At 46.8% G+C, this 23,716-nt stretch overlaps 1 protein-coding gene across 1 annotated transcript in view; it reads right to left on the bottom strand.

Moving 5' to 3' along the window:
- The window catches only part of FRMD4A (FERM domain containing 4A), a 328,482-nt gene that overhangs the window by 92,756 nt on the left and 212,010 nt on the right, over nt 1-23,716 (bottom strand). The window contains 4 exon segments of the mRNA XM_070381930.1: nt 7,421-7,507; nt 13,506-13,563; nt 13,809-13,874; nt 19,539-19,622. Of these exon segments, the coding sequence (XP_070238031.1) occupies nt 7,421-7,507; nt 13,506-13,563; nt 13,809-13,874; nt 19,539-19,622 (295 nt within the window).

Here is a 23,716-nt window from a genome sequence, read left to right as displayed (position 1 = left end):
CTGGGGTGGTGACAAGCAATGCATCAGTTCTCTGAGCTAATGCTCCCGATTCTGAAATGCTCAGAGGAACCATAGGAAGCTGCATTGGCTGCTCTGGGGGAGAAGGGGCAGAACATTTACTCTGGTTCCTTCTCCTAATGTCTCAGAGGGGAGCCCTCTGCGCTCCTAATTGTGCATCTAAGTGAACATAAGAGCGCCCCTAATTGCACATCAAATAAATAAGTAAATGTTGTCTGCTGAATACGTAACAAGGACCAGCGCTGTCATCCTCCCCCCACGGAGAGATTTCATTAAATATGGGCTGGTGAGGGGGCTGCAGCAATCAGTGATGATTTACAGATATTGAATATTGCTTCTAAGGTTTCTTTGGAGCCACGTGTTTCACACTGTTCTTTTTTTTAATGCATATAGCGTCTGATAAAGCCTGATGGACGGATCTTTATTCTGACTCTTCCTGGCGCCCCATTCAGAAAGCATTTTCTGTTGTAAATGATAATGTTTTCTGATGATTCAATGGCTGGGCTCACCACAGGATTGGGGAGTGCAGACTACAGCCAGAGGACAGAGCACACAGTGCCGGGGTCCAGCCCCGGCTGATCCAGGGTATTTGAAGGAGAGACGGCATAGGCGACCTATTTATTTAAATATTTTATCAAAGATATAAAGAGTAATAGGATGAGGATAGCTCAGTGAGGAAATTCAGTGGAGAAAAGAGGCTGAATAATTCAGCCAGAAGGTAAGAGAAAGAACGACATGGTGAGACCAAGTTTCGGTGAACAAGGCCCGCACTTTATTTTCCAAAGTAGTTTTTATACCTTAAGTTATGCATAGAGGATAATGGGGGAAGGGGTAGAGTCATGCAGCAACACAGCTCAGCTTGGTGCTGGTGGGAACTGAGTCTCGAGCGTGGGAGAAGTGAATCACCTGAAACCTTTGGCCCCGGTGCTCCCAAGAAGAGGCAGATTGTCCCAGAGATCAGAGCTTTCAGAATTTTTCAGGCTCTGATCTAAGGAGTGCAAGGTCCTCCTCTAAAAGAGGGAGCCCTTTGTGATCGACTTTACCCAGCTTTATTTATCTCTGCCCCATGTGATCCTGGTTCCACAGGAGTTAACAAACAATGTATTTTCTGTATAGATCATTTAATTTTCATTCAAATGTTCTCAGCGAAGTAGAAACACTCTTGCTTGTACCAACACAGCTGCCTGAGACTGACATGCCAGCTGATTCGCGGCATGTCCCCACTGATGGTCACTTAATGTAGTGGCATTTACTCCTGTTTGATGCTTCTGTGTCTTTCCTTGGCCATAAATATAACCCAAGATGAAGTTTGATCTTTTACTTCGAGTGTCCAAGCGCCCTTGAACTGACAAGTTCAACTGATAATGTTTCATGATTCCCTGAAGTCAACCGGACAGTTATTTAGTCACTAAGTCCTGTCTTAGTGAGACCCCATGGACTGTAGCCCTCCAGGCTTCTCTGTCCATGGGATTCTCCAGGCAAGAATACTGCAGTGGGTTGCCATGCCCTCCTCCAGGGGATCTGCCCAATCCAGGGATCAAACCTGTGTCTCCTGCATTGGCAGGTGGATTCTTCACCACTAAGCCACCAGGGAAGCTCAACTGGATGGGTACTGGTGGAATAAAGGATCTCTCACCTGTGAAGAGCTCCATTTCTACACATGTAGACATGTGCTCAAAGGGAATGTGGTACCCAGGAGAAAGTAGGGGAAAATAATCTATGTAGCTGCAAGACTTTGTCTTTTTTTCACCGATGTAACACTCTCTGTACTTCTGTGACCACTGCTAAACCCAGACAGTTAGACATGAAAATACTGTCACTCCTGTTCTCTGAAACCTCACTCACAACAGTGCCTAAAATGATCACCCCGTAATCACGGTAAAGAAGAGAGGTAGGTTTGGCAGTGTATGAACAAGCGTGCAGGAGAGGGGAGGCAGGCTGAGTGAGAGGGAAAACATCAGTGGGTGAAAGAGAGAAACAGCAGGATTCAGTGAGAGTTGATGCCGGGGCGATATTTAATGACATAAACAATTCTACAACCTATCCTCAGACACTGTTTGGGATTCCATCTGTTCATTTTAAAAGAACTCATCTTGAGACTTCCCTGGTGGTCCAGTGGCTAAGACTCTGAGCTCCCAATTTAGGAGGCCTGGATTTGATCCCTGGTTGGGGAACTAGATCCCTTCCACATGCCACAAATAAGACCCCATGAAGCCAAAAAAAAAAAAAAAAAGTCATCTATGTAAGCAAGGGCCACTATTCTAGTATAGATGGGAGCTTGGGTATTTTGTTCTTAGTCCTATGCATGGGCTTCTTAGGCCTTTGGGTGGCAATTCTTGCACCGCGCATCATTCTGAAATAGTTCTGAGCTTCTGCACATACTCAAGAGCCAAAACACCCTCTTGGGGTGTCCACACACACCTTGCTGTTCCTGACATGTGTGCCCTGAGGGCAAAGAAGCTATTTTTTTTCCCCTAACATCAGCAGCTTGCATTTTGGGCTGTGCTTCTGCAAGGCCAGGTGCCCATCTGTTTAGAAGATCCAGGTAATAGATATTACAGGGCCTAGAATGCTCTCCCTGCTCCACCTACGAGGGATCCCGTGCTTTACTCCATCTCCCCAAAGCCCCCAGGGCTTCAGAGTAGGATTAAGCAATTTAGGGAAGACTGCAACCAGAGTGGGAAACTAGTACCCCCAACCCCCAGAGAAGCTGGAACAGCTGTGGTGCTGCCCACTTTGGGACAGTCATTAGCTACCCGCTTCTTCTCAGGGCCCCAACGGAGGCACCTGAGTGCATTCTCACAGGAGACTGCTGAGGGCCTGTTTCTGGCTGCGTGCATGATCTGCTGATGCTACTGCAGCCGAGGACGCCGAGAGATGCCTCCAGCTCCTCTGAAGGCAAAGGTGCGGCTCACCCTGGTCCTGCCCCTACTTGAAAGCTGGCTCCCATTGTCTCGGTGCCATGGGGCCTAGCTGCTGTAACTGGGTCAGAGTGTTAGGGAGACTCCTGCCTGGGCTGGAGGGGCAGTTGTTGCTACAAAAGGGCCTTCAGGTGCCCAGAACTGGGTGCCACTCCCCGTTTACTGAGCACTGCGGGGGGCCTGGGTGGCGAGCTCTGCCTGGCCCCCTTTGCCAGGGCGTGATTGCTGCCTGCAGGGCCATCCCTCATTCAGAGCCGGCCCAAACTTGAGCCCTGTGCCCAGCTCCCCAAGTGCAGAGGCCCTGCCGGGCACACCTGCCATGCCTGGCTGATCCTCCTTGAGTCTGAATTCAGAAAGGACCCACCGCTGGCCGCAGGAGTGATCCTCAACTCTGGCCACCATGTCAGAATTGACTGTGAGGCTTTCTAGACATCCAGCGGCTGGGTCAGAAATGAGAGGGGGAGAGATCAGGGGAGACTGGGGCCTCTGTCCATTCTGACAGTTTCATGTGAGTTTCCAATCTTTCGCTGAAGACAGATTTGGGGCACTCATACGTAAATGTGCACCGGTGGTCACTACCACGTGCCTGCGTCTCCTTAGATTCACAGGTCTGGAGCCTGGGAGTGTGCTCTGTGCATTCAGAGACTCTCAGGTGCCTTACGTGGAATAAAGATGGCCTTTTTATGATGGTGATGGTGCTGGCTACGAGCAAAAGGGACAAGCGCCCTGCCTCATGTTCCCTGAAGCTGGGACCTCTTCACTACAGCTCAGGCTAAGTCTTTAGGGCCCACGGCATGTCTCAGCAGAGGTGGATACCCCTTGGGCTAATGAAATTTCTGCTCTTCTCCCTATGGGCTTTTCAGAGTTCTTAATTTTGTATTCCAATTGCACATTTATTTCCTAAAGAGGGCTCCCCAAGTTATAGTAGGATCAGGGTGTCCCGGTCCCCAGCCTGCCCTTCAGCCTCACAGGGAATGTCACGATGGGAAACCGAAATTCACTTATGGCTACTGTAATTTTTTCAGTGTTCTGAGTACCTCTCCCGCTCCTCTCTCTGTTCAGTTCTGATTTGGAAATTGATACTGTCGAGCTCCAACTGAAAACTCACTGCCTATCTGCCAAGGCTACCCGAATGCCCCATCAGCCTAAGACGTGGCATGTCCTAAATTGCTCTTCTTTCCCCTTCTCTAACATTCCCAGGATCTGGTCAATCAAGAAGCCTGGGAGTTGTTCCAGGTTCTCCTCCTTCTCTGACTGCCATCCTCTCACCCCCTGCCATTGATCAGTCACATCACCTTCTAAACATCTCTCTTCCAATTCCCCGTCTCCACCCCCAGCACTGACAGCCACCCGCAAGCCCCCACCAGTTCAGACCTACACTAGTGTAATGATGTCCCAGTCTGCAACTATTGTCCTGTATCACTCCACTCATCCTCCACCAGCTGTCAGAATGATGCTCCTCTGGCTATGGAAGTCCGAAATGGCCACTCGTCTGCTTCTGCCTCAAAGAGGATATCTCCCTAGCAAATCCTCAGGATTCTGGATGCTGGAGCCCCATCAGCCTCCTCTCCCGCTACGTTCCCGCCCCAGTGGTGCCTCGTGCTTCTCCATCACACCATGCTCCTCTCCTTCAAGGTGCTTTCATGCACACCTGTGTGTCTCCTCACCCCACTGGTCCATCTTCAATACCTCTGCACCATCGTAAGATACAGCTCCTTCTCCGTAAGCCCAGCCAATTCATTATCAACCCTCACGCAGACCTGTCTTATCTGTAAGATGCAATCATTACACCTCTCTTTCTAATAGCCTGGTAGGACCTGAGGACCTGATGTGTGTCTTATTTCAGAACCCTGCAGTCTGCTTGGTGCATAGAGGGTATGAAATACACATTTCTGAAGGAACGAAGAAACGAATGAATAATGACTCTGATGGCCTGGTTGTCCCTCTGTTAGTGATAGACTTGAGAATCTCAAATGCTTCCTTAGAGGACACAGAAGCAGGCAACATTTTCAGTAACAACTCAGTTTGAATACAGTCAGTATCCTGAATACATGTATTCCCCTGCGAACATTTTTAATCCACTGACCTGCATAAATTCAATCAATGAGAGTAAATTGTCTTATTCAAAGGGTGATTATTCACACATTTTGCTTTCCACTTTTCATTATTTTGAAGTTTCTTTTGGAGTCTTACAGGAATAGTTACAATTTATTGAACCCCTGTGCTGCATTTTGTATGTTTCACAAATATCAAGGCTACCTCACTACATCTAAAACCTTCATTAGCACCTCAATTAGAGAAACAAGGCAAGCTTAAACATATTAATAAATCGAACTGAACACACACCAATACTAGTTAGCACATTTTTCAAAAACATTCAGAGGGAGAGAAGAGTTCAACCATGGGATTTTAATGAATTCCACTGTAGACCCCAATCGTCCAAGCTGGCCTTGGTCTCCACCAGTGGGGCAATTGAGAGATGCATACATTGTTACTAGGACTGGTTAAAGGATCTAGGAGTCTCTGTGGCTCTTGCAAGCAGAAAAAATAGCCAAGCAGGTTGGAGAGAGGGGACAGTCAATGTACAAATGAACTTATTTACAAAACAAAGGCAGACTCACAGACTTAAGAGAAGGAACTTAAGGTTGCCACTGGGGAGTCAGGGGAAGGGATAGTTACAGAGTCTGGGATAGACATGTGTACACTGCTATATTTAAAATGGATAACCAACAAGTTCCTACTGTATAGCACATAGAACTCTGCTCAATGTTATGTGGCAGCCTGGATGGGAGGGGAGTTTGGGGGAGAATGGATACATGTACATGTATGGTTGAGTCACTCTACCATTCATCTGAAACTTTCACAATGTTGTTAAACAGCTAGGCTCCAATATAAACTAAAAAGTTTAAAAAAACAAAAAGAAGAAAGGAGTAAAGAGAAAACTCAAGAAAAAAAAAGCACAGAAAGTTATAAAGGTTATAAGAGAAAGAGGTAGAAAATAAACAAAAAGTTAAGAGTGTTTGAAGTACAGACCCAGTGACTGAGAACGACAAAGAAGAAAAAATAAGAATGCAGAGTCCAAATCATGTCTTGCAGCAGGAAACTGGAGGGGTTTTGAAAATAGTCACAAAACAATCACCCCTAGAACAGCCAGGTTCCTCCTGAATTGTCCCCAAGGAAGAATTCCTCCATCACAGGCTCAGGATCTTTTCATAGAACTTAACTGACTTACTGATCAATTGAGTGAAAATCTTCCTCAATACAGAACCATTTTTTCTCTATCAGTTTAATGAGAAGCTGGCTAAGGGCAGACGTCCACTGGATAGACTACAATAAGCTCGGATGTGTAGCGTGGATTTCAATCCTGCTCATGGATAAAGCAGCTTGGAAAGCATTTTGCAGTGACATAATGAACTCATATGGCTTTTTCCCTCCAAAAGCAAGTGTGGTTTTGATAGACTTTTAATCTGTATTTCAGGGTCTGATTCGCATACTGTGTCCCCGTTTTTTTCTCTGCCTGGAGGAGCTGAATGACAGCTCTCGCCTCAGAGACATTTTTTCCATTATAATTTTTTAATTTGTTCTGGTCTGAAAAATGTGTAGAAATGAAAACAGAAAATCCAAGTCTGGTGTCCCCTTCAAACACTCTGTTTTGGCTTTACCGGGACTCTATATACTCTGTTAAGCTTCCCTTTCTTTTTTGGCAAGGGATCTTATTTCTTCCAGATTTCTGATCACTTCTAATATGCCAGAAAATATTTACTGGATTGGCAGGCAAGCCTCTCATGCTTCTTTATTTTTCACCTCTTTTTGACCTACAATCTCTTCTTTTAGGTTCCCCCCTTTCTAAAAAAAAAAAAAAAAAAGAAAACCTTTGGGAAAACTCAGATTAGCCTCAGGATTCAAGAGAGACACTCCTTCACATTCTCATTACCACAGTATCCCAGAGAATGAGGGCCAGAATGGTCTGTCAGAGGCCCGTTGTCCATCTGCTCTGGGTAAGCTGACCTAGTCTTCTTGTTCTATATGTGCTAAGTCGCTTCAGCATGTCTGACTCTTTGTGACCCCATGGACTGCAGCTCACCAGGCTCCTCTGTCCATGGAATTCTCCAGGCAAGAATACTGGAGTGGGTTGTCATGCCCTCCTCCACGGGATCTTCCCAACCCAGGGATCAAACTCGCATCTCCTGTATTTCTTGCATTGGCAGGCAGATTCTTTACCACTAGTGCCACCTGGAAATCCCCTAGTCTTCTTACCTTAAATAATTTTACAACTTCCATTTCCTTAGTGACAGGAAGGAAAAGTATTTTCCCAGAGAAGGCAGAACGGATGAGTTTGGAGTAGTTTGTGTACACCGCACTTATCAGGAGACTGGGGAGCCCAGAGGCCCTGAGGCTGCATGGCTACAATTTTTGTCACTTCTCAGCCTGTTCCTCCCTCCACCGGAGCACCACTAGCCCACCACGGAGAGCATGCTTACCTTCCTGGGCTTGACTTTATCATGGTAGTCGTACTGGAAGATGCCTTTGTAGCTCAGGCCCAGCCACCACGGTATCCCCTGCTTGTCCTAGGACATCAAAAGAAGCACGGGTAAGCAGGGGACCAGAAGAGAGAAACATGAGCCAAGAGATCTGTTTCATCTGAAGACAAAGGGAAAAGCAAATTCCTTGAAAGGGATGGACCCCATCTCTCTGCGATTTACCTTGACAGGTGTGCCCCGTCATCAAAGGATGCTCAGTGATGTGACTTGGAAAGTGCCCTGGGTTGGGGACCCAACTCCATTCCTAACCAGCAGCACAGCTGTGGTTCTCTCCCCTATTCTGAGTCAAAAGTGGATGCCTTGTTCTCTGTTCTCCTCCGAAGAATTTAGGTTTTCAGCGCCGCACCCCCATCCCCACTTAGGAAAATCTGAGAGATGCTGAGCACTGACAAAATGACCTTCTGAGCCGAGAAACTGTCATTGGCTGTCAGAGCTGGAAGGAACCATGAAAACTATGAAAGGTGACTCCCCTAAAAATTTTGCCTTAAAAGATTTTAATTTTTTTTTCCAGCAGTTTTAGGTTCATGGAAAAATTGAGAGGAAGGTACAAGGATTTCCCATATATTCTCATCCCTACAGCCTCCCCTATCAATAACATCCCACACTGGAATGGTACTTTTGTAGTAACTGATGAACCTACACTGACCCATCTCAATCACCCAGAGTCCATAGTTTCCCTCAGGATTCATTCTTGGATTGTACATTGCATAGGTCTGGACAAACATATATAGATACGTATCAATCATATAGTGTTGCACAGAGTATTTTCATTGCTCTAAAAATCCTGTGTGTTCTATCTATTTATCCCAGGTTCTGGCAACCAGGTTTGTCTTTTCCAGGATGTCATTTAGTTGGAATCAAACAATATGCAGCCTTTTCAGATTGACTTCTTTCACTTAGTAATATGCATTTAAGACTCCTCTAATTAAAAAAAAAATTTTTTTGGAGTAGGGTTGATTTACAATATTGTGCTAGTTTCTTCTGTACAGCAAAGTGAATCAATTATACATATATCAACTCCTTTTATTTTTTCTTAAGTTGTGCATCTCTTTCTTATGTTAGCTTTTTTTTTTTTGGAATGTGGACCATTTTTACAGTCTTTATTGAATTTGTTATAATATTGCTTCTGTCTCATGTTCTGGCCCTTTGGCCCGAGGCGTGTGGGATTCTAGATCCCTGACCAGGGACTGAACCAGCACCCTCTGCATTGGAAGGGAAAGCCTTAAGCACTGGACCACCAGGGAAGTCCCAAACTCCTCTCATTTTAGAGACAAAGAAATCATGCAAATGTTGTGTCCTGCTGTACTCAGGACCCCCTTCCCCTCTCCCCAGCCCCCAGCAGGCCAATGGCAGTGCAGGGCGAGCAGGTGCTTCCCAGTGTGTCCTGCTCACTTACGAAGACAGCGGCTTCCGGGCTGGCCTGGGTGACTCAGGCTACAGGTCAAAGTAACAAAATTGAAGCCTAGACACTCCGGGGGCAGAATGAGAAATGCCAAGACCCTCTGTTTTTTCCTTTAACAGAGACTTCTGGCCCCTAGATGGTTAATCTCCATTCAAGTAGGGTGATTGTTAATGAGAAGATCCCAAACGCTAGGAGCTGGCAGTGGGCATATGAAGCAGCCTTTCCCTGGATTTGTTTTAATTGCCACATGGATGAATGGCCTAATAGAACCCACAGAGGACGTCCTGAAAACTCAAAGTTGGCTTCAGGGTTTTGCGGGGCATGAGTTTATGCTTCAAGGTAAGCATAAAGGTAAAAAGCAAAAGAACTACATTTTGAATTTTTAGAAGAGCTTCTAAATTTCTTTAAAGGTATGGAAAGTGCCCATATGATTGCACTGGTTTTGGAGAACAGAATAAGAGGACAGACGAAGGCCACTGTGGTTTCAGATTGTTGAGGCAAGAGGTGTCATCACACCAAGATATGTGGCATCTGTGAAATTTACACGGAAGGCCACCAAACAGTGAGTCTCGATATCGTTGCTTAGGCTCTTTCTCCAACTAAGTGGGAGAGCAATCCCTCAAGCTTGAGATTCCAAGAGTCAAACACACAGGCACACTTGGCACCCAGAAATTCACAAACAGCAAAGGAGCATATTTCTAAAGTTTTATTGGATAGCAGAGAGCATGCATATCAGAGGTTGTCCTTTTGTCATGTTCCAGGGCTGACGAGGAAACAGAATTCAAGTTTATGCTGTGTTCGTAAAACCCAGATGAAGTTCTATCTGAAAGCCTTTTCATCTAGGTATCTCAACCTATCTCTGCTGCTGCTGCTGCTAAGTCGCTTCAGTCGTGTCCGACTCTGTGCGACCCCATAGACGGCAGCCCACCAGGCTTCCCCGTCCCTAGGATTCTCCAGGCAAGAACACTGGAGTGGGTTGCCATTTCCTTCTCCAATGCATGGAAGTGAAAAGTGAAAGTGAAGTCTCTCTGTCGTGCCCGACTCTTAGCAACCTATCTCAATAGTCTTCTAATACTTAGAAAATTTTTGTGGAGTAGTTGGTGAAGCAAATTTCTTAATCTCCATTTTATTTGTTTATTTTATTATATACACACACACGTATATTATCTTCATTTATTTATCTTTGGCTGTGCTGGGTCTTCACTGCTTCTCGGGATTTTTCTCTCGTTGTGACAAGCAGGGGCTACTCTCTAGTTGCGGTGTGCCAGCTTCTCAGCGTGGTGGCTTCTCTTGTCGGGAAGCACAGGATCCAGGGTGCTTTAGCTTCAGTAGTTGTGGCATATCCACTCAGTAGTTGCAGTTCCCAGGCTCCAGAGCACTGGCTCAGTGGCACATAGGATTACTTCCTCCACGACATGTGGGATCTTCCCAGACCAGTGACTGAACCTGTGTCTTCTGTACTGGTAGGCAAATTCTTTACCACAGAGCCACCAAGGAAGCCTCGATTTACTTTCAATATATATTTATTTATTTAGCTGGGTCAGGTCTTAGTTGCAGCATGTGGTTGTCATGTGGGATCTTTCATTGTGCAGCTTGAGCTCAGCAGTTACAGTGCAGGGCTTCTGGATCTGTGGTGTGTGAGCTTAATTGCTCTGTGGCATGTGGGATCTTAGTTCCCTGACCAGGGATTGAACCTGTGTCTCCTGCCTTGCAAGGTGTTTCCTCAACCACTGGACACCAGGGAAATCCCTTAATCTCTCTTCTAATTATGAGTAGCAGAGGTGAGATCGTGCTTAGGACAAACAGCAAATCAGAGAATGAAATGGAGTCAGGGCTTCCCGAATTACTGGCTCCATTAATGAACTCAGACCTCTCCACTAAACATCACTGTGGAATATTTCCACAAGTGACAGAGAGACTCACAGTTTGATTTCTGTGATATGCCTCTTGTAATAATGTCAGGACTACTGCTGGCCCCTCCTGTTTCCTTTATGGTAGCAAGACGGCAAAATGGACATGGGCTCTAGACTCACTCACAGTGTAAGAGTTGAACCCTGGCAGCCAGCAGGGGGGATTTTGAATTTCTTTTCACGATCAATTCAATTTCCTTTTGGGGAGTTGACTGCCCACTGATTTCAGTGATCATATCCCCGGCAGAGCGATACAGGGATTGTCTCCTCAGATGATTCACACTTTTCATGTGGGACAGAATTTAGCGCAGAAGCCCAGGTCATACTTCTCATGACAAGACTGTACCTTAGACTTGAGAGAGGCAGGGATGACTGCCATGGTTCTGAGTTCTGTGCGTCACGGTGAAGAGAGAGAAAGAGCTTCCACTGGTGGGAAGGGTGTTGGAAGGACATCAGGAAGAGCTGAGCCACTGCAGGCTGTGACAGATCTGGAGATGAGCTGCTGGGTGGGACTGCACCCACATATGCTTCAAAACTGGACTCCACAAATGTCACTCTGATATCTGTTCCCATCATGGAAACGCATACATCCAACTACTCGATTCAATTCTCAATAAAGGCACCTGGTAAACATTTGCTGGGCACCTACTACATTCCAGGCACTATGCTAGATTCTGCTGGATTCCAGGAATATATAACAGAATACAACACAGTCTTTGCTATCAGAAGGCTGCAGTTTAGAGGAAGATACAGGCCATTAAATGCACACCAAGGATGTGTAAAATGCCGTTGAAGCTGCCGTGGTGACACAATAATGAATGAAACACGGCACACTCTGGTCTAAAAGAATTAAAAATACAGTCAGGTGGGGCTTCCCTGGCGGTCTAGTGGTTAAGAATACACCTTGCAATGCAAGAGATACTAGTTCGATCCCTGATCCAGGAACATCCCACATATCATGGAGCAACTAAGCGTGTGTGCCACTACTGAAGCTCGAGTGCCTAGAGCCAGTGCTCTGCAACAAGAAGCCACCACAATGAGATGACCGAGCACTGCAATGAAGAGTAGCCACCACTCACTGCAACTGGAGAAAGCCTGCATGTAGCAACAAAGACCAGTCACAGACAAAAAATAAAGTAAATAAATAAATCTTAAAAAAAAAAAAATACAGTCAGGTAGAAACATGGGGAAGGAAGTTGGTGGGCAAGCCTGAGAATATCGGGTTGCTTGGTGGGACTGTCTTGCATTCAGAAGGGTTTTCTGTTCCTTTTGTCCTGACTTGGGACAATGACTTCGATAAACTTCACGTCAGGGTAAATGAAGGAAAGGAAGTTATCCTTTCTCAGGACAGAAAAAAGAGCCTGGGAACATCATTATCCACTATTTCAAAGAAGGGATCCCAGTCTTGGACATTATGTATCAAATGTAAAAGAATTTACAATGGGGCCAGTGTCACATTGGACTTGCCATCAGCATATTTAAGAAGATAGAGGCTGTTGATTTCTCAACCCATAGTCCCACTTCTCCTATTTGGCTGCCTACATGGCATTTGACCACCAAGAGAAACACTGTTCATTCTGCTTAAGTTTTTGTTCTCTATAGTTCCTTGGAATCTTCCTACTGAGAGGCTCTGTGGTCCTGATCTCCAGGATTCTTCTGAGAATTGAAAGGAAGTAGGCATTTATCAAAAACCTCAGATATGCAGATGACACCACCCTTATGGCAGAAAGTGAAGAGGAACTAAAAAGCCTCTTGATTAAAGTGAAAGAGGAGAGTGAAAAAGTTGGCTTAAAGCTCAACAGTCAGAAAATGAAGATCATGGCATCCAGCCCCATCACTTCATGGGAAATAGATGGGGAAACAGTGGAAACAGTGTCAGACTTTATTTTTGGGGGCTCCAAAATCACTGCAGATGGTGACTGCAGCCATGAAATTAAAAGACACTTACTCCTTGGAAGAAAATTTATGACCAACCTAGATAGCATATTGAAAAGCAGAGACATTACTTTGCCAACAAAGATCCGTCTAGTCAAGGCTATGGTTTTTCCAGTGGTCGTGTATAGATGTGAGAGTTGGACTATGAAGAAAGCTGAGTGCTGAAGAATTGATACTTTTGAACTGTGGTGTTGGAGAAGACTCTTGAGAGTCCCTTGGACTGCAAGGAGATCCAACCAGTCCATTCTGAAGGAGATTAGCCCTGGGTGTTCTTTGGAAGAAATGATGCTACAGCTGAAAGTACTTTGGCCACCTCATGAGAAGAGTTGACTCACTGGAAAAGACCCTGATGTTGGGAGGGATTGGGGGCAGGAGGAGAAGGAGATGACAGAGGATGAGACGGCTCAATGGCATCACCGACTCGATGGACGTGAGTTTGAGTGAACTCTGGGAGATGGTGATGGACAAGGAGGCCTGGCGTGCTACGATTCATGGGGTCGCAAAGAGTTGGACATGACTGAGTGACTGAACCAAACTGAACTGAACTGAGGCATTTATCACACCCACTTCACAAAAGGGAAAGTAAATTTTGGAGCGTCTTTGAATCAAGTCTTACTACACTAGTTGGGGGTGTTCCACTGTCCCAACTCCCCCAGCATGTGATCTCCCTGACCGAGTCCTCCCCAAAACCCCAAAAAACTTCACTAAGATTAAAAATAAAGAAATGAAAATCTTTTTTAGGGCATGTTGGCAATGTTCACCAAATGAGCTCACTTACCTTCACTGCGTAATAGTGAACTCCATAGGTTGGGAGAGACTCTACGATGCTCATGTAGCTGTGAAAACAAAACAAAACAACACACACACACACACACATACGTGGTTATTCAGCAGAACTGGTATCATACGCACATTGGTGTCTGTGTGTACATGATAAAAGTTCTCTGAATGGTTATTTACTTAAAAATTAAATGGAACCACCATCCACTGGAGTCTCTCCCAGAAGAACTGAACAACCCTGACATGTTCTATGTGAACACACACACAACCTCATCAGCACTGGGAGGGGTGAGGTACTTACTTCACGATGGCTTGGCCTCTGGTCTGGCCGTTGAGTTTCTTGTAGTGCTCGATGACCCGGTCCTCACTAGAACGAGAGGAAAAGGAGTCTCTACCTTAGTCTCCAGGTGACAGCCCCGAGCCCTCCTCAGGAAAAGACTGTGAGCCCCACATCCTCACAAGAAGTTCCAAGGAGCCAACAGCTCCTAGAAGAATGATTTGTCCTGGAAGCAGCATTTTGAAACCCAGCCAAGTGAGATGTCCGGGGCGACAGAAGTACCAAAAGAGTCCACTTTCCCTTCAGAGGACTCACTGCTCTTTGTCTTGAGTTTGGCTCAGGTTCGGGGGGTTAGACTCCTTGTGGGAGCAGAGGATGAAAGGAGCACGCATCCCAGTGGGGAGGGACACAGGACGAGGACAGGCAGACAGCCACTGCTGGGGGTCCACGTGGATGCTTCGGGCAACCTCAGTCAGGCCCTCCTCCCCTCCTAAACTCCAGCTGCCCAGTCAGGGGGAAGGAGGTGCTGACCTCAACACGACATTCATGGCCTCTCTACCCTGTTAGCAGTTAATAGCTCAGGGTGTCCAAGGAGGATCGGAAAGTTCGGGAATTTGGGGCTGGTTAACACAAATCAACCTCAGATAGGCAGATGACACCACTCTTTCGGCAGAAAGTGAAGAGGAACTAAAAAGCCTCTTGTTGAAAGTGAAAGAGGAGAGTGAAAAAGTTGGCTTAAAGCTCAACATTCAGAAAATGAAGATCATGGCATCTGGTCCCATCACTTCATGGGAAATAGATGGGGAAACAGTGGAAACAGTGGCTGACTTTATTTTTTTGGGCTCCAAAATCACTGCAGATGGTGACTGCAGCCATGAAAGCTTACTCCTTGGAAGGAAAGTTATGACCAACCTAGACAGCATATTGAAAAGCAGAGACATTACTTTGCCAACAAGGGTCCATCTAGCCAAGGCTATGGTTTTTCCAGTGGTCATGTATGGATGTGAGAGTTGGACTGTGAAGAAAGCTGAGCGCTGAAGAATTGATGCTTTTGAACTGTGGTGTTGGAGAAGACTCTTGAGGGTCCCTTGGACTGCAAGGAGACCCAACCAGTCCATTCTAAAGGAGATCAGTCCTGGGTGTTCATTGGAAGGATGATGCTAAAGCTGAAATTCCAGTACTTTGGCCACCTCATGCGAAGAGTTGACTCATTGGAAAAGACTCTGATACTGGGAGGGATTAGGGGCAGGAGGAGAAGGGGACGGCAGAGGATGAGATGGTTGGATGGCATCATGGACTCGATGGACATGAGTTTGACTAAACTCCAAGAGTTGGTGATGGACAGGGAGGCCTGGCGTGCTGTGATTCAGAGGGGTCGCAAAGAGTCGGACACGACTGAGCAACTGAAGTGAACTGAACACAAATCATAGAGCAATAAAATGCCCACAGCAGCATTGTGAGGTAAGGCAGCTACCAGAAGTCAGATGGGGACCCAGTAACCTTCTGAAATCTCAGATCTAACATAGCAAGAGGTTAGCTCACTCCTTTAGGGGCATGGGGGCTTCACCCTCCTGTGACAAGGCAGACAGTATGAAGGGCCTCCTGGGAAGTGACCCTGTACCCCGCTGCCTTTGGAAATGCCAAGCCCAACTCTGGAACCACATTCCACCTATTGGGGGGTCAAGTCCAAAAGCCTGGCCTCTGGGACCTTGGAACCTTCTTCCTCAGGCCTCCACCTTACTCTTCCTCCCCACAGCCTGTGGACTCCACGATGGGAGGTAATTCCAGGGATGAACCCTCAAGACCTCCTCAGTTGAACTTCATGATCTATGATTCATTTATTATCCCAGAGCAGATCGAAAGCCTTCTTTCACCCACCTCTTATTAGTGAGGCCACTTCTGGGGAGCGGAGCACACATTCTGTATGTTCATTACCGAGTACTTGGGGGTAGTTTATTTTTCGTTTAGTTACTCTCTTAATCTTCTGTGAATATCTCTGCATGTTAGTATTCTGAAATTTGACTTGTACAAGATTGGCCCCTGGCAGGAAAGTGTCTTTCCTGACGTCCCAGATGGGGAATGACTGGCTACGAGGGGCCTTTGTCTAGCTGAGAGTCAAGTCTATGGGGTCCGAGCACCCTCTCTTCAGAAAAGGGCAGAGGCAGCCATGTTTCTCCTTAGTTCCCACACACCTCACACCGTGGCGGCTCTGCACTGAGGGGGACAAGGCCCTCTCCTGACAGAAAATTCTCCAAAAGTGTCCTTGCTTGGGTGGATGCCAGCCTCACAGACCATCAGAGTGGGGTCAGGACATTCTGGGGTCACCCTTCCAGCTTCCTCCCCAGCTGCCCACTGAATCAAGAGCTGGGTGGGCACACGATGATGTAGCATTTAGGGAGGCTGACCCTCAGATCCAGGGTCAAGCCACACAGTATAGCTACGAGCCCGCTTCCTTGGTATAGAGTCGCAGAGAGGGTTCCCTGCTCCCTAGGCTGGGATGGGGGTGTGGAATTCAATACAGCGCTGTAGTGGTGAACACCAGCATGGCTCAGGAAAAACACCAGCGGGGTCAGAAACACCAGCAGGCAGCTGTGCAGCTGTTCATAAACTAAATGGCCTGACCCTTGGGGCCTCACTGAGCCTGACAGCTGCAAGGATCTGCCACCCCACCCTCTCCCGCCTAGTTTCTCCTGCTGTTTGAGACCCTCTGAGGCCTCAGTATCTTCCTTCTTCCTTGGCTTTCCCCTCTCTGTCTGTCCCAGTGGAAACACCGTGGGCAGGCATGTGACAGCAGCTGCCACGCTTCCCCTCCACTCCCTGTCCCTCCATGGGGACTGACAGACGATCATGGCACTGACCACCCCTCCATGGGATTACTATCAGAGACCCACCAGCCAGAGGAAATGGAATCCCCAAACACCATTTGGAGGGTATGGTGTTACATGAAGCAAAAAGGCAAGTGACCCAGGCTGATAGTGCCCCTAGGCAGGGGCTGGCTCGCGCTGTTAAGGTCAGTCATCTCTGCATACAGGGAACCCAGAAACAAGCCGACGGCCACAGGGCTCCCTGTCTCAGAGGAGCTGTCAGCCTGCAGGGGCCAATGATTTCAGAGTAAAGGAAGACATCCCCTCACGCCCTGTCTGGGTGTATTTGTGGTCCCTCATCAAGAGAAGCCAGGTCAGGGCCCTGATGCTGCCTTGTCCCGGGGCCCTGGGCACTGCGTGACTCAACGCCACCCTCCCATAAGGAGATCACGCAGGGCGAGAAGTCCAAGCCTGTGGAACGCTTGGGGAAAATGAGCAGAAAGGATTACTGGGTGACGGTCTGGCATTATTGTGTACCACTCACAACTTTCTAACTGCATTATGTGCTTGTTTATTAATATTTCCTCTCTTAATTACAGTCTGGATTTGGCTGCTACGGTTAGTCCCATTTTACAGATGGAAAATTAAGGCAGCAGAGCTTCCTGGATTGTCATTACCCCGCAGCTCAGAGACATGGCTGGGATCCTAAACCTGCTGTTCTGCTCACTAGGCTGCAATGCCTTCCCTGGCTAGTGTGGACAGGATTCCTACGGCTTATTTAGGCCTGAAGGTTGTCCACTGCATCTGTGTATGGGCACTTTTTTTTTTTTTAAGCTATGCATCATGACAATGGTTCATGCTACTGGCCTGTTTGTGTAGAAGCTGAGCTGTAGAACCTGGGGGCACCTGCTTCAAAAGCATCCCTCCCTTTGTCTTGTCATCCTCCTAGGACATTTAGACAGTAACATGGTGCCTCTGGGTCCAAAAGGGTGGGCCTGGTCACAGAGATGCAGGGCTGTTCTGGCAGGACAGCTAGAGACGTGGATGAGGATGAAGCCGTTCATGCTGACAAAAGAGAGAGCACCAGCGTGAAGGAAGGAGTCACGGCTCAGTGATGATGTTTGCGCACAGAGCAGGCTGTGGAGATAACCCAGAAGAAAACCCAGAGGCAGGAAGGAGAGAGATGAAAGGAGGACTTCCCAGCTCTGAAAGGAGCAGCCAGGGTGTAAGCAACATTTGGAAACATACAAATGAGATAACTGAGGGATTCATTAGGCTCAAAGCAACTCTGACTCCAGACAAGCCAGCAACATTACAGCCTCTGCCAGCTAATGCATTTCACCAGGTAGGAACTACTGGTTTTGTGAATTATCTCCTTGCAGCTCCAGTCCCTTCATCACTGGTTTCCTGAAAATAAACCGCTGGGAGGACAGAGAAGGTAAGGCCCAGGGAGCATGAGGAATTCGGTAGAGGGCAATTTGTTTCCACACAAAAGGAAACAAGAGTGCCATCTGGGGTGTTTGTATGTGCACGCTGCCAGGCTGGAAGTCTGGAAACGGACACATGCAAAGTCTTTGTGTGTTAAACCAGTCTTGTTCTTTGAAGGCACATTATAAGGCTCTGAGCACTGTTTATCACACCTATGCTACCAAAAAAAGACTGGCAACAAAACAGTTCAGAGAAATGAAACCGAGAGTGTCGGCACACAGGTGGAAGCTCCCAGTCTCAGGGTTCAGCCCTTTTATTTCCTGTCCAGCTGCCCGGTCACTTGGTCTCTTGGCAAGACATGATTTATGTCCTGGAGTTTCATTCTGCTAATGCCCTCCACAGTAACATGCACCCGATCCCAGCCAAAGGAGTCCCCTGAAGCCATCCAGATGACTGAAAAACTAGTCTGACAACTGGAAAGGTGTCTGGTGGCTCAGATAATAAAGCGTCTGCCTACAATGCAGGATCCCTGGGTTGGGAAGATCCCCTGGAGAAAGAAATGGCACCCCACTCCAGTGTTCTTGCCTGGAGAATCCCATGGATGGAGGAGCCTGGTGGGCTACAGTCCATGGGGTTGCAAAGAGTTGGACACAACTGAGCGACTTCACTTTCTAGACAAGATGAAATGTTATTAAACTGTAAACTTCATAAAGTGCATTAGAGAAATGCTGAAAAGTCATATGTTATAATGCAACAAAATTGACTTGTTCTGTGATTTATATCTTATTATTTTTAAATAAAAGCCCTTACAGAAGCCTAACAAAAAGTGCTTTTGGTTACAGAGTCATAAGAATGATTAGGGAAGTGGCGTTTTCCTTTCAAAGGATAGTGGTTGGGGCTCGCTGGCCCTACAGTATTTCAACACACTACCCAGCCATGCAAACCCCACTCCACTGTGACCTGAACCACAATCCGGGAAGAGTTCAAACGCCTGATTCATTGAGAATCAGTAGTGTAGGGCCTAACAGATGAACTATGGTGTAATGTTACACGGCAGCTACATCGGGAGATATGAAACATTGGGGGAAAAGGAAAGAATCAACCTCCCTCTTCTGCAAAGAGGAAAGCCCTCTCATCCTCCCACATCTCAAAATCCCACACATCCTGTCATCAAATGACAAGGATCCCAAAGCGAAATTCTAGCAGTCCATGAAGGGATCTCCAAGGAGGCAAGGCATCCAAAGTGAAATTTTAGAAGTTTTCCCTTTTATTAAAAAAAAAAAGAGGAAAAGAAAGAAAATAGGAAAAACAGCTCTCATATTCCGTGTCATTTAAATAAATGCAAAATATGGTTTCATGAAGGCTCAGGCCACTCGATACAGTTTGGAATCGCTCTCTGATTGGGGACCAGGTTGGCCCGTGGTGGTGGGGAGGGTGGACAGTCACCCGGAGTCCCCTGCCTCCCTCGAAGGGGCTCCATCGTTGGGGGGATGACTGGGGCGTGCAGAGAAAAGGGGCTTACCAGTAAGCCAGGGAGGGGTGCTCCTTCAGGGCCTGTGTGGGAAGCGCTGGCAGCTTCTTCAGGTCAGTCCTCACCACTTCATTGCTGCAAGACAGGGGCAGACAGGGGGCATGGCAGAAACACACTCGGCCCGGGAGAAGACCACTTCACCATGCCAGAAAACCCGACCCCCGCCATCTGGTCCTCATACCCCACATCTGCGCCCCTTTAGTGAAAAGGGGAGCTTTCTTTGTCCTGATTCAGTTACACAAGGGGACACACAGCATGCAGAGCCTGCGGGCCTACGCCTGTGGTGCACACAGCAGGGCAGGGTAGAGCCCTCTGGGATGCCTGAGGGTTCTTTTCAAGTCCTGCATGCCAAGCAGGCACAGATGAATGTCCCTGGGCAGCAGGAATGTGGGAGAAGAGCCACCAGTGACCCCAAAGGGGGGACCTTAGGGAGCTCCTGGGGGCCCAGTCGTGGGCTTTGAGAATGGAGCTGTTTTTGACTGTTTTCGCCTTAAACTGTTTCCCTCACTTATCTATAGGTCAGTTTTCTTTGCCTGGATTAACCACATACTAGAAACTGTTGTCCAAAATATGACAAATCAATAACATTTGCTCTTTAAAACCAAGATAATTTAAAAATTCATTATTATATAAAATATGGTGTTCTTTATAAAATGCTATTAGCCTGTTAATAAGGCATGATTTCACTATATTAAGTTATCTACATTCAGAAATCCTTGGTCTAGTGTATTAACCTCTTTCTTCCTAAGTAAAAAAGAAATTTGCACTTACTTATGTTCTGAAATATGATAATTACAATATATTTTCAAATTCTCAAAAAATTCGACTTTAGAAATTTTTCCTATTGGAGTATAGCTGGTTTACAATGCTGTGTTAGTTTCAGGTGTACAGCAAAGTGATTCAGTTTTGAAACACAAGCTGGAATCAAGATTGCCGGGAGAAATTTCAGTAACCTCAGATATGCAGATGACACCACCCTTATGGCAGAAAGAGGAACTAAAAAGCCTCTTGAAAGTGAAAGTGGAGAGTGAAAAAGTTGGCTTAAAGCTCAACATTCAGAAAACGAAGATCATGGCATCCGGTCCCATCACTTCATGGCAAATAGATGGGAAACAGGGGAAACAGTGTCAGACTTTATTTTTCTGGGCTCCAAAATCACTGCAGATGGTGACTGCAGCCATGAAATTAAAAGACGCTTACGCCTTGGAAGGAAAGTTATGACCATCCTAGATAGCATATTCAAAAGCAGAGACATTACTTTGCCAACAAAGGTCCGTCTAGTCAAGGCTATGGTTTTTCCTGTGGTCATGTATGGATGTGAGAGTTGGACTGTGAAGAAGGCTGAGTGCCGAAGAATTGATGCTTTTGAACTGTGGTGTTGGAGAAGACTCTTGAGAGTCCCTTGGACTGCAAGGAAATCCAACCAGTCCATTCTGAAGGAGATCGGCCCTGGGATTTCTTTGGAAGGAATGATGCTAAAGCTGAAACTCCAGTACTTTGGCCACCTCATGTGAAGAGTTGACTCATTGGAAAAGACTCTGATGCTGGGAGGGATTGGGGGCAGCAGGAGAAGGGGACGACAGAGGATGAGATGGCTGGATGGCATCACTGACTCGATGGACGTGAGTCTGAGTGAACTCCAGGAGTTGGTGATGGACAGGGAGGCCTGGCATGCTGCAATTCATGGGGTCGCAAAGAGTCGGACACGACTGAGCGACTGAACTGAACTGAACTCACTGATATTGCAAAATAATGAGCAAAGTTTTCTATGCTATACAATAGGTCCTTGGTGGTTAACCATTTTGTATATAGCAGCATGTGTATGTTAATCCCAAGCTTCTAATTTATCCCCCAAGCCCTTTCCTCTTTGGTAACCATGAATTTGTTTTCTATGTCTGTGGGTCTGTTTCTGTTTTGTATACAAGTCATTTGCTTTTGACAAGGTCCAGAAACAACTCAGAAGGTGTGAAGCTGACTATTAGGCACTAGAAGGACGTCTTATGCCTCTGGTCCCTGGACCGGACTTTCCCTGCAGACTCACACATTCTCAGATTTGGAAGATACCTTAAACTTGTCAAGTTTAACCAGGGGTTTTCAGAGGCTTGACTCCCCCATATGCACTCAGCAGACCTGCGTCCCCACTGGGACAAGACATCTGGGTGTTGGCCCCCACCGTCTACCTCTAGAGCCGTCGGCAGCATCCCTTTGGGATGGTTTTGGTGTGTACCAGGGTCTCTCTGTACTGGTCCACCAGAGCGTCTCGAGGGCCCTGCTGGGGAGCAGAGGCCACCCGTGGAGCCTGCCTTCACACACAGGTCTAAGCTTGGCTATAGTAGCAGCTTCCATGCTGCTCATGAAAAGCAAGGCAAAGACTGATGGCCCGGGCATTGGACAGTAGCATGTAAAAAGCAACGAGACAGGTGCTCAGTAGATAAATACAAAGGGAAGAAGGAATGCTGCAGTCACGTGACTTTCTGTGGGTCCCCAACCAGCCAGAAACGCTGCCTCCAGCCATGCCTTTTGGATGCCAAGTGTCACTGGGCAAAACCACTTCCAGACTTCGAGTTCACATACACGGTGACAAAGAAACACATGGATGTAACCTTACTGCTACTCCCTGGAAGGGCATTTTTCAAGTGGACTAAGAAACAGAAGCCTTTCCCTTCTCCAGGGGGATCAAACCCAGGTCTCCCGCATTGCAGGTGGATTCTTTACCAGCTGAGCCACAAGGGAAGCCCCACAAGAAACAGTGACAGTGAAGTTTGTGAATATTGGCTTTGAACAATCAACTGGAAAGAATAACTTAATTTGTAACTGCTGAAATCAATAAATCCAAGTCCTTGAACTGTTATCACTCAACTGGCAAGAATGTATTGATTAATAATCAATAAGTTGAATGTATTTATGGAGCCCCTGCTATTAGGAAGTAGTGTAGGAAAGATTAAAATAAAAAGGATAAGACATAGTCCTCAATCAAAAGATGCTCACAATTCAGGCCATGGAGCAAGAGGTACAAATTAGAAGGCAGCTGGCGACATGGGCAGTACTGGATCATGTTGATTCAAACAACAAACTAAAACGTGTGGAGGAAAGGAAGGTCTCTGCGGGCTCTAGTGTAAAAGCAGGCTTTGGGGCAGGACCGGCATGAAGAAAAGAATAGGAATCTCATTTTTTTTCTCAGAATCCAGCAGTATGGAGGTCAGGCACTATGAACTGAAGAGATCAACCAGGGTAGGTGGTGTATAACGGGCAGCCTGGCCAAATAAAGGGCAGACTAGGCATAGGATTTTAAGGATCTTCCGTGCCAGGCTGGCAGAGTCCAAGTCTGGGTAGGAGACATTTGTCAGTGACATTTGTCAGTCACTGGAGATTTTGTTACAGGTCGCCTCCTTATGTTTAGGAAAATTCAATTCCCAAGCAGAGCTTGGGATCTTTACTCACGTGCTATTAAGACATAGCTTAAAGAAATACTCAGGTCCCCAAACACCCAAGAGCCCACAATAATGAGTTTTGGGGTCTGATCTCTGTTTATTAACCATAAGCTCCCCAAGAACAGAGATTTGATTCACTGACTCTTCAGTGCCTAGGGAGGCACTCTATGGGTTGAATTTTATTGGATGCAACTGTAAGAAAGGCGGTTAAGCTGAAGCAGGGATTTGGGTTTACTCAGACTCATCTAAAGCATATTTGGGGAAGGATGGAACTAAAGGAGGAAGGGATTGTCTTACCCACTAAACACTCATTTGTTGGCAAACAAGCATGCCTGATGAGAGTCCCAGGTCTGACATCCTGGCTGGAGCAGTAGTGACTTTTCGAGCACTCCCCCAGGGCAAGGTGACACAGACCAATACAACAAGAAATCACAAAGGCGTGAAACCCGTCCAAATCCATTACATTCTGGAAGGGATCCAGGGCTCTTAAACCTTCCCAAAGGACAGCTATGTAGAAACGTCCTGTTTGTTTTTTTGCTGTCTGTAAACATCTGTGATAACTTAGAGGGGGACCGCCCGTCAGGCGCTCTGGCCAAACTCGGACTGCAAATCACAAAGCTGCCTTAACGGGACAGCTGGTCACTCTATCTCCAGGGACTTGGGAAGCTGAAACCAAAAGAATGTGCTAGAAGTGCCCAGATTTCTCTCTCAAGATCTTCCACTTGGACATTTCCCCCA

The sequence above is a fragment of the Bos mutus genome, chromosome 13, assembly GCF_027580195.1.
Source record: "Bos mutus isolate GX-2022 chromosome 13, NWIPB_WYAK_1.1, whole genome shotgun sequence".
In the NCBI taxonomy this organism is placed as follows: Eukaryota; Metazoa; Chordata; class Mammalia; order Artiodactyla; family Bovidae; genus Bos; species Bos mutus.
The sequence above is the reverse complement of the archived record's forward strand: the minus strand, read 5'-3'. Positions and strand labels throughout refer to the sequence as shown.